The 11467-nt window shown below is 38.0% G+C and overlaps 1 protein-coding gene across 1 annotated transcript in view; it reads left to right on the top strand.

The window, feature by feature from the left end:
- The first annotated feature begins 1806 nt into the window (after positions 1 to 1806).
- SCP2 (sterol carrier protein 2) overlaps positions 1807 to 11467 on the top strand; it is a 16666-nt gene continuing 7005 nt past the window's right edge. Inside the window, exons 1-10 of the mRNA XM_017733533.1 lie at positions 1807 to 1902; positions 2473 to 2544; positions 3035 to 3166; positions 3886 to 3950; positions 4964 to 5090; positions 5765 to 5828; positions 6105 to 6191; positions 6802 to 6952; positions 7723 to 7870; positions 9550 to 9710. Of these exons, the coding sequence (XP_017589022.1) occupies positions 1887 to 1902; positions 2473 to 2544; positions 3035 to 3166; positions 3886 to 3950; positions 4964 to 5090; positions 5765 to 5828; positions 6105 to 6191; positions 6802 to 6952; positions 7723 to 7870; positions 9550 to 9710 (1023 nt within the window). The 5' untranslated portion in view covers positions 1807 to 1886. The remainder of the gene's footprint in view (positions 1903 to 2472; positions 2545 to 3034; positions 3167 to 3885; positions 3951 to 4963; positions 5091 to 5764; positions 5829 to 6104; positions 6192 to 6801; positions 6953 to 7722; positions 7871 to 9549; positions 9711 to 11467) is intronic.

Raw genomic sequence — 11467 nt, forward strand, 5'->3', positions numbered from 1 at the left:
CCCCGCAGCCGCTGGCCCAGCGCCCGTCCCGGGGCTCAGGGAGGGCAGGGGCCCTGCAGGGTCTCTCCTGGGCGTTTCTGTTCCTGGCCTTCGGGTTGTGAGCGCACAGTTCGCCCCGCTCAGCTCCTCCACAGCTCCCCGGGAGCAGGCTGTAGCCAGGTGGGAGTGGGGCTTTTCTCCCAAGTAGCGAGTGATGGGACAAGAGGAATTGGCTTCAAGTTTCCACAAGGCATGTTTAAAGTTAGAATTTGAATTAAGTAAAATTCCTTCACCGAAAGAGTTGTCAAACCCACGAACAGGCAGCCCAGGGCAGTGGTGGAATCACCATCCCCGGGGGAACTTAAAAGACACGAAGATGTTCCCGTAGGGGCGTGATTTAATGCTGGATTTGGCAGTGCTGGGGTAGCAGTTGGACTTGATCTTAAAGGTCTTTTCAAACGTAAACGATTTTATGATTTTCAAAGAGGAACATAAGCTAAAGGACCCATTTTTGTCTTGGTAGATGAATCTAAAGACAACTTTGATATTTGCCAGAGTAGTCAGAAACTCGTCCCCCTGGCCACCTTTTAAATAATAACTTTTTGTCTTGTTGCTGCATGGGTATTTCTCCAGCATGTGATGTGATAGGGGAGGAATTAAAAGGTTAAAGACAATTCTGTTAATTGTGTTTATTGGACTGGATCACAGAATGTAGTTGTAGAAGTTATTGAGCTCACTTGTGATGTCCTCATGTAAGGGACAAGTAAAACCTCTCAGACACCATATTGCATCTTAAGTATTTTACTGTGAAATCTTTTAGGACTGTATTGCTTCTATTTGATTAATATTAATGATGTAATGGCTGCTAAAATTTGTTAAATCTTCTCACAACAACAGTCCACGTTTCCTGTGTGTGTAATTGTCAGGTCCACAGTGCTCCTCATTTTCAGAAGTGGATCATCTCAGTTACCAGTTGAGCATAACTTGTGGAATTGTCAGTATTCTCTTCTCCTCTCTGTTAGCCAAAGCAGTATCAATCACTCTTACAGACTTCAATGATCAACTCACCAACTGTTTTTTTTCTTATGACCTTTGCTGTGTAGGTTCTCTGTCTAAATTAACAAAAGGAGGCACTGCAGAAAGTACAGCTAAGTTGTGCAAATGACTGTAGTCAGAGGGATAAGCAGAAGGAGGCAGCAAGTTAACTTTTATATACTCACAGGGGACGTCAAATAATTTGTGGGATTATAAGTAGTTAGCTTGAGGACTTCTTTTAGCAGTGACCCTTTCTGTTAGTGATGTAAAATGCAAACCACATGTACTTCTGGTGGTCTCTAATGAGTCACACTGCAAAGAAAATAGAAATGCCACCTCTACTCCAATTGTGAGGAGTAAGGTATGATAAATTCTGTACAAAGAACAAACAATTTCTTGTTATAAATAGAAGTATAACAAAAGAAAGTGGAAAGGAAGTACTTATCAAAGCCTCAGTGAATATTATGTCATGTTTTATGATGAATCAGTGAAGATGACAGTTAGTCTCTGTTCCACCCACAGGCTTTGGACAGGATTATTGTCCATCTCCATAGTCATGGATCTTCTTTAACCCTGACCAAAAATGGCCCTCAGCTCCATAAAGTTACACAATCTTCTCTTTTTAGCCATCGCAGGGTCTGGCAGCAGCACTTGGGAATTGTAAAGATTTTGTGCATGCACTTTTGGGTTAATTAAATTACATCATTTTCGTTATTAAAAACTGATTTCTAAATTAAATAGAAAGCTTTTAAATATACCAATTTGAGGAAAAGATAAATTAAATCTCACTGTGATTTATTCTTGGCTTTTTCTTCTTCCTTTTCTCATGCCAGTTTTCAAAGCCTAGTGAGAAGAGCCCTGATTATCCTGACATGGCTACGGAAGCAGGTAATTTAGTAATAAAGCATTTTGTTTGATTGCTGATCCTTATTTTAGGTGTTACAGCCAGTATTTTTATTACAAATATGAAGGAAAAACTACTGTTCAGTAAATCAATACATATAAAAAGCAGATTTAAAACTCAGACTACTGTCACAAAATCCATAACTGACCTGTCCAGGTCAGCCTTTCCAGCCTGAAGTCAGCAGGATGGCTTAAAATTGGATTGTGCACTTAAATAATTTAATACTTACCTATATTATTCAAAGCATACTCTCACTGGGATGAAGAACCTTGGTACATGAATACAGAATTGACTGAATGAAATTTTCTGATAAAGAAGCTTGTTCAGAACTCAAAATACTGTGAAATTGTCCATATGAGTATGAAATTGTCCTTATGAGGTACAAGAGTATGTTACCATTTGCACCATATAATAAGGAATTTCTACAACTCATTTGTGAATGCAGGAATCATACATACTACTCAAGGTTTGCATGTTATGGTTGTGAGAGCTGCTCTTTTTTTCCCCCCTTCAATTTTAAACTTTTTTTCCAACTTTTAAACTGTTTTTTTTAGGCCAGGCAGCTTTAGCTGATGCTGGGATTCCTTATTCAGCAGTGAAGCAGGCGTGTGTGGGTTATGTTTATGGTGAGTAATGTTGTTTGATTGGGATGTGACTTCTGTGACAGTTGCAGACATCTGTGTGGATAAAGCATGAGAAATGCCATCAATAAGTTTTCTATTAAAGGGAAATCTATTTCCATTCCAAAGAGAGTTTTCCATTTACTTTCCTTCTGGTTCTCTATTAATGACTGTATTGTGGCAATTGAAGTAGGGTCAGTCTGCTATGATACCTAGAGCAGCTTCCAAGCCACACCTCTAAGACCCCTCTGTCCAGTCCAGTTATGTCCCTTTGGTTCACAGCCTGTGAAACAGAGACAGGACCAACTTCTGGTTTTAAAATCTGAGGAGTTTCATCTTGTTTCTGAGGTTCTTTACTCTGGATGCCTGAGAGCCATACTCAAGGTGACAGCTCAGAAGTTCAAGTTTACAGTTTAATTGGTAGCACTGCACACACATGGCAGGATTTCTTTTTGTGAGTTTGTACCTTATTTTAATGTTGTGTTTTTATCTGAAGGTGACTCAACCTGTGGGCAGAGGGCAATCTACCATGGTCTGGGTCTAACTGGCATTCCCATCATTAATGTTAACAACAACTGTGCTACTGGATCCACTGCTTTGTTCATGGCCAGACAGCTTGTAGAAGGAGGTGAGTTGTTTTGCTCTGTGCACCTAAGAGATTTTCTGGGGTGCAGCAGGATGGTGTATATGGATGTACATGTCTTTTCCTGTATCATAAGCTGTATGAGACTAGTCAGTACTGCCAGTTAAGTGTTTGGAATAATTGTTTGGAGGAGTGCAGAACAAGTTGCATTATAGTACTGCAGGCACTAGATTCTGCAGGATGAATAGAAGAATCTGCTAGAAAGCTTTTTTTCTTTTCTTTTAAACTTGAAGTTAATACAAGTGTTTAACTGATACAATTTTGGAAGGGAGGGGAGAGAGCAGACTTGACAGACTATGCTTTGAACTGGCAGATGAGTATTTCCTCTGTTTTTGCAGTTCCTTGGTGGACTAGGATACTTTCTTGCACTCAGATGCTGATGTTTCTGTTATGAGAACTATAGTAACACTGTGTATGATTGTTCTAGTATTTGTAGCTGAGACATAAATGCTTGGTTGTCTGTGATAGTTACTGTCAGACAGTTAAAAATAAACCTCAACCCTGTAGTGATCTATCATTCTTAAGTATCAATATGTTTGTATCCATATCTTGTCCATCTTAATTTGACTCCCTTTCAACAATGAAGAAGGAAGGAAGAGCAGCTGGTAGGTGCTTGTGTACATATCTTGTATTGGAAAGTTGCTACTACATAGAGTCATTTATAATCACATTGTGCTTTAAATAGCCACAAATTTTATTTTAAGGTTTGGCAGACTGTGTTCTGGCACTTGGCTTTGAGAGGATGGCAAAAGGATCTCTTGCTTCAGGTGTAAGTGTCTGAAACACTTGGTATGTTTTGTGTTTGTAGATGAGAGACACTTCCTCATTCTCTGAGATGTATTCTTAATACCAGTTGCTGTATTGTGGTACTGTAGATGATGACAAAGAAAACCATTCTTTTGATCCACAGAATCTTTTAATGAGTTTTGTGATTCTGATGGCAGCTATGACATACTACAAAAGTCAATTCTAAAACATTCCATGCAAAATTTGTGTGTCATGTTTTTTGTATTTTGCCTAGATTATGTTAAAGGCTGGGTTAAAAAAGGGGAAAAAGGAAAGTATCAGATAAAATATTGGAGCTTTGAGTAGTTGAAGCATTTTTCTCAACCAACGCAGCAAGTCAAAGAAAGAATCTGGGTCTTCTGGCCTGATGCTTACTCAAGTGACCTGTTAACACACTCTCCCAGAAACTAAGGGCTTATTGACTCTTATTTGTTTTTACTGGAGAAGTGTGTGGGGGTTTGTTTGTATTTTGCCTTAAGGCAAGCAATATTAGAGCCCATATGTCATTTAACTACAGAACTGCCAAATTTGATAATATATTCAAGAGGTTTGGGTGAAGAATGTTAAATTTAGCAAGTGATAAAAATGAGCAAGAGTTATCTTTTCACATGCATTATGGTATTTCATCTAAGCTTAATTGAAAATACTAATACAGTATTAATTTTGTAATTTGAAACTGTATTAACGGTAGGATTTTAAGTGAGGTGAAAAATACCAAAAGTCCCCTGCTGAAAATAGTGACTGATAGAAATCATGTAGCAGTGATCCTTGCCATGAATCAGTGTGGTAGGTATAATGTTAAGCATTTTCTGCTTCTTTATTCTCTTGTTATAGCTGGAAAAGTAGGAATACTTCTAAACATGTCACTGAAGTGCAACATACTGCCCAGGGAATTGTTAAAATATTGGAAAGACCTCTGATTGAAATCTGTGACACTTGTGTGGTGATGTTGGCAAGAAGAGGAAATGATCACTTGCTTTGTATTTCTGTTTTCAGTTTGCAGACAGAACTAATCCTATAGACAAACATTTGGAAATTATGATAAATAAATACGGCCTAGCAAGTGCTCCCGTGGCACCTCAGATGTTTGCAAACGCTGGCAAAGAACATATGGAGAAATATGGTCTGTTAAATGTTTTTTTTCATTGTTTTCTGTTAATGAAGTGATTTAAAAATAATGGGATTTTGTTTTTAAAAAATGGTAGCATTAAGGTTGCATAACTTCCTGCATTTTATCCCTGTGCCTTAGGATAGGTAGATGGGCTTGGGGCTGAACTGTTTGGCAAAAGCTGTTGGGTATGTGATTTGATTTAATATCTAGTACTTGGCAGCTACTGTTTGCTACCCCTCACCAGGCAAGGGAATTGGCTCCGAGGTAACAGCCTGGCCTGGTGTGCATCTTTTATTTGCACTAACTTTTAGACTATTATATGAAAAAATTTTAGACTTAAACTCTAGTATTTCACTGCAGCTGTTTTGCACTGATAGGAAAATGAGTATTTATGTTTCAGTAATATAATAATACATCAAATAAAATGCACTTGGTTTTCTGTGTTTTTATTTAAGTGTTAAATGTGCAACTGGGCTCTTCTGTCAGCTAAAACTCAGCCATGTTTAGTAGTCTTTATCTAATTATGAAACTTCAATTGAGTTCTAAGGAAAGCCTTTGTAACAGTGTGTGTCTCTTGTAAAGATGCTTGTAAAGGTCAGATTCTTATGACACAATATTTAAACTGTTATGTCAGCACTGTGTGAGTAAACAAGGTATTTCAACACAGCTTTCTTTCTCCTTATCAGGGACAAATCCAGAATACTTTGCGAGAATTGCGTGGAAGAACCACAGCCATTCAACCAACAACCCGTGAGTCATGTACCCTGCCTCTATAGTGAACATCCCTGGTTGTTAAAAAAAATTAATGCACAACAAAGTAATATTTTTAGAATATGTTCAGAATGTTTTCAGCATATGTTCTTTATTATGGAATGAGAAAATAAATAAATTATTCTATAAATATATAAAAATAAAATCTCTATCCAGTGTCTTACACTTTGTAAAAAGAGCTCTCTAGCTGCCTAACAGTGTGATGTTAGTATGTCTACTGCCCAATCTGAGATGGCATCTGTGTGTTTTCCTTAGGTATTCCCAGTTCCAAAAGGAGTACACATTAGATGAAGTTCTGCATTCTCGCAAAATTTTTGATTTCTTGACTGTCTTACAGTGCTGGTAAGGAAAGGACTTTGCATTGTGAAATAGATCTTGATGTTAAGACCAATATGGTAGGACATCTAAAAGTTTGTTTGTGTGTAAATTATAATTTACAGGTTGCTTTAAGTAAAACCTTTTATAAATAAAACAAATGTGGAAACTGTCATGCCCAAGCACTAGATACTTGCTCTCAGTGTAATACAGTGAGCTGAAATAAGTTTTTTGCCTTGGGGTTCTTATGTCATTCTGTGTCTTTTACTAATGTGCATCCATTGCTCAGTGTTAATTCTTCTCTTCAACCTTTCCTATGTGCTTTTGGAGGGTGTATATATGTTTATATATGTTTATAGCCAAGCAGAAGCTTTGATTTTTCCTAAATTGAAAAACCTTAATGATACATTTCTATTTCAATGTCACGATTTTCAAATGTCTGGTATAAATATTACTGAAAGTGTCCAGTAAGCACTGATGGAACTTATAGTTTCAGTGGTATCAGCCAAAGAAAGTGGGGTTTTTTCGTTGTTTTTTCGGTTTGTATTTGAAGATAAATCTATGGAAGATCAACAATCTAATGAAGATTGACATTACTAATTTAGAACAATAACATCATTATTTTTATTCCAATCAGTCCAACATCAAATGGTGCTGCAGCTGCAATTTTGGCTAATGAGGAGTTTGTGAAAAGGCATAAGTTGCAGCCAAAAGCTGTGGAAATTGTAGCCCAGGTGATGGCTACTGATTATCCAAGCACATTTGAAGATAACAGTTGTATGAAGGTGGTAGGTTTGCAATTCTGTATTCCCTGGTACTCATTGGGGTGGTTTTTCTTAGTTTTGTTGTTTATGATTTTAGGTTGTGTTTTGTGAGGGTTTTTTGTTTGTTTTTGGTTTGGGGGTTTTGTCTGTTTGTTTGTTTTTAGTACCTGCAAGTCCTTATGATACTGCAGACATTTTCATGTCAGTGAACAAATGTATTATGCTTTGTAGTGAATATAAAACTGATTTAATTTGGACAGATATGGAATAAGCAAAGAGTATGATTGTGGAATGACAGTAAGTAAATTATAAACAGACTATGAGAAATCTTGTTTTCAAGAAATTATTTACAGGCTATTTTTTAAACAGTTTGAACAGCAAGAGAAAATGTCTTTCATTTTTCTGTTTATAATAGTAATGAAACTTAAAACAATCAGGTGGATCATAGAAAAAGGTAACAAGACATTTTGAGGATTTGTTTCAAGGCTGTTGTCTGAGTCATGCAAAGGAACAATTTGGCTTGTGAGCAAGGTTGAAGAAATAGAGGATATTTCCCAGAAAGCTTTTGCCTGCCAACAATAAGCCTTAGAATGTATTATTTCTTTCTAGATAATTTTTATTGTAGGAATATCAAACTCGGGTACGTGATGCATTAAAATAAATCAGAATACCATCTCCTACAGGTTAATTTCACTGACAGGATCTATAGAAACACATTTAAAATGAAGTGTAGAAATAAAACTGTGAGCTATATTTCTGTAATGATATTTTAATGTAGAATTTCTTTTTTTCAGGTTGGCTATGATATGACTAAAAGAGCTGCACAAAAATGTTTTGAAAAAGCAGGTCTGAAACCTACAGATGTTGATGTGATCGAACTTCATGACTGCTTCTCAGTCAATGAGTTCATCACCTATGAAGCTCTGGGATTGTGTCCAGAAGGTAATAGCAGCAATGGAAACCATCATTATATTAAAATGGAAAGCACTAAAAATACCCAAATTAAGGACTCCTGTGATCTCAGTATTACTCCCCCTTTTTAGGCCTATACTCTTACCTACCCCAGGGTTTCCTTCCATTTATATATTTCCTTCTAAGGAGATAAAAATGGGACAAGAATTGCCTGTGGAGGGCCTTAGCAAGTCACTGATCTTTGAAACATCTTTGCCTCAGAGTTGTTGGCACATTGTCAGTGTGCATCTAAAGACAACTGTATAACAATGCTCAAGCTGTCCACATTAGTTTAATGTCATTGAATTTGCAGGATTTACAACAGGTTAAACGGCAGTGGAGTTTAGCTCTGTGTATGTAACTCAAACCATTGAAATTTTCTGCTGAAGAGTTTTTTGATTGATTTCAAATAAATAATGCATTGAACTGCTATTTCACTTCATGATATATTTAAAATCTAAATATATTCTTGCTTTGCATAGCTTATCATCTGATATAATTTTTCTCTGATTTGTTTTTAACTAATGTGAGAAAATACCATGTTCTGGCACTAGGTGGTATATTAAGTCTGAGCTTTCTTACTGAAACAGACACATTGATGGAACTCCAGGAAGACTACCTACGTGTTTGTAGGTCTTCAGATATTTGCCTTTGAATGTTTGCTTTCTACTGTCATTTTTGCTGTGTTTTTATGGTATCTGCAGCAAAACTGGTAAATGTTTGACATATTTAAACAGGTACATGAAGCTCTTTAGCTTTGTTCCTTTAATTGATGCAGAATAATCCTGGTGCTACTTGTCTATTTAAATAATTAGTCTTGTGCTTGGTAATTTCATAGTGCAGTTCTCACAATCCTTAGGCAGTCTGGCCTTAATAGTATATGAAACTTATCTTGGAATGATAGACTAATTAGGCATAAAGATTAATGAAATGACATAAACCACTGTGGGTTTAGATGTGCAAGACTAACTGGTATTCTCATTTAACGGCACCATGGAACCATGACAGATCTCTTTTAGACTTCAGTGTTCATAATGTAGGCTGAAGAAGCTGGTACAAGAATAAATGAGTCAGAACCTGGTTAAAAGGGAGAACTGCCTGTAGTCTGGAAAGCTAAATAATTCTAAGCCTTAGTCTGAGTGGTGTTATTTACTATCTTAATGTACAGCCCAAGTTACCATTAGTTGCCTTTGTGGCAAGGGCTTGTGTTCAACTTGGTGTTCAACCTTCAAGTCCTGGGGGTCACAGATTACAATTAACAAAAACCATAGTTATCACTGTAGTTTCATGAACAAAATATAAATAGCTTCATTATACTGATTATATCATAATGCTGTATATACCAACAGAACAATTGAACTGCAAATTAAAAAACAATTTTGTACCAAGTGCTTCTCTTCCATGTTATGCTTTCTCCAGTGGTATAAGCCAGTCTCATTAATGTAGTTTGGCTAATTTCAGTCTGCTCTTTGCAAAATATGAGCTGTAACATTTCCTAGGGTTTGACTGACACACAGCATCTTTGGTAAGTTACTGCAGAGTTGAAAAATCACTAATAAATAAAAAATCCTAGGGTTTGACTGACACACAGCATCTCTGGTAAGTTACTGCAGAGTTGAAAAATCACAAATAAAAAAGAACATTTTTCTTACATAAATACTGTTTTATAGGAAGAGCATGTGACCTGATCGACAGAGGAGACAATACTTATGGAGGAAAATGGGTTATTAATCCCAGTGGTGGCTTGATTTCCAAGGGACATCCTCTTGGTGCCACAGGTATGCAAAACCATTTCATTTACTCACACCCATTAGATAGGAGATACAGCTCTTGAGCATGCAGGTGCTTCCCACTCAGGCTTGAAATGTGAGGGCCTCAAAGCTTCTTTCCAGTTTTATTTCCAAATAATCCAAGTGTTGGGGCAGGTTGGCACAGCTTAACCTTTTCTAAAAAATTGCTCAATAGTACAACTTCTGAATAGTATTTGAATAACTATTCTAATATGATGTCATCCTTTAAAATTCTGGTTTTGGAGATTTTTACTGCCTCTGAATAGCCTGTACCATTGTTAGCTGTAGTAGAAGCCAATTTTTTAAGTCTTGGATGTCAAAATATTTATGTGATGTTTATAACAGAAGCTCACTTGGTCACCATTTCCAAGCAACATAGGTTTTCCCTTGTTTTGTTTGGTTTTTTGGGTTTTTTTCCTTTAACCTGCTGTGTTTGTTTCTAAATGAGTTGGCTCTTGCATAAAATGTGTTTGGATTTGTGAAGATAATTCACCTTCCTCGTTTGGAAATGAGAAGTTGTCAGAAAACGGGAGAAGATGAAACCTTGTGAAACACCAAATCTCAATCTAAACAGTTGTAACAGTGAGTTATAATATGCAGTTAGGGGCAGGGGGAAGTGTTAGGAAACTTTGGGGAAAAAAGGGTTCCAGATAAATGAGACTGTGGGTATCTGTAAGAGGATGGAGTATTGCACTGCCAGGTTTGTGTTAATTTTTGTCAGTTACACAGTGATGTAAGCAGAGGTAGTTACTGGCATTCTTGCTTCTCCATTGCCATGGGATGGAGGAAGAGTTAGTAAAATGCAAAAAATTACAACTCTCCAGCCTGTCAGCTTCATTTCCCTTGGAAACAGTCTTGAGGCCAGTTATATGCTAAACAAGGGTCATATAAATCCTCTTAAATATGCAAACCATTCCAGGCCAGGCTGTACCACAGTACACACTCTCTCTCCTTGAGGCTGAGGGAATGTGAATGAAACCTGTTCATGCTCATCTATGACTGGAATTTTAAAACTCCTTAACTCCTCCTCTTTGTAATGTTTCAGCTGACAACGTGTAGAATTTGGTGCATGAAATGCAGGTTCCTTGTCTGCCTTCTCCGAAGACCTGTGCAGTTGTCCAGGGGAAGGGAGAGGAAGGGAATGGGGGAAACGAGAAATGTGTGAGGAATGTCCAGAGAAGGGCAATGTAGCTGGGGAAAGGTGTGGAGCACAAATCCTGTGAGGAGTGGCTGAGGCAGCTGGGGGGCTCAGCCTGGAGGAAAGGAGGCTCGGGGGGGACCTTCTCACTCTCTACAACTTCCTGAAGAAGGGTTGGAACCCAGACACCTAGAGACAGGATGAGAGGACATAGCCTCAAGCCATGCTAGGGGAGGTTTAGGCTGGACATCAAGAGGAATTTCTACACAGAAAGGCTGATTAAATATGGGGTGGGCTGCCCGGGGAGATGGTGCGGTGCTGAAGGAAAGATTGGCCACGGCACTCAGTGCTACGGTGTAGTTGACAAGCTTGGTGCTTGGTCATAGGTTGGACTCGATGATCTTGGAGCTCTTTTCCAACTTAATTAACTTTGTGATTCTGTGTGTGCGGTGGGACTGGAGCCTGACTGCAGAAAAAGCGATGGCATAGTGGGGGGAGACCGAGGGTAAACATAATCAGGGAGTGTCAGGGTTGCGAAGAAAAGGAGTTTCCCTTCCTTTGGGTTTCCCAAGGAAATACAGTGCATTCCTGGCAGCTCCGATCCCTAGAAATTTCTCAGCTCCCATTCCCGTGCTCTCTCGGCGTGTCCCGGAGGGCCCG

The sequence above is a fragment of the Corvus brachyrhynchos genome, unplaced genomic scaffold (genome assembly GCF_000691975.1).
Source record: "Corvus brachyrhynchos isolate BGI_N302 unplaced genomic scaffold, ASM69197v1 scaffold34, whole genome shotgun sequence".
Classification (NCBI taxonomy): domain Eukaryota; kingdom Metazoa; phylum Chordata; class Aves; order Passeriformes; family Corvidae; genus Corvus; species Corvus brachyrhynchos.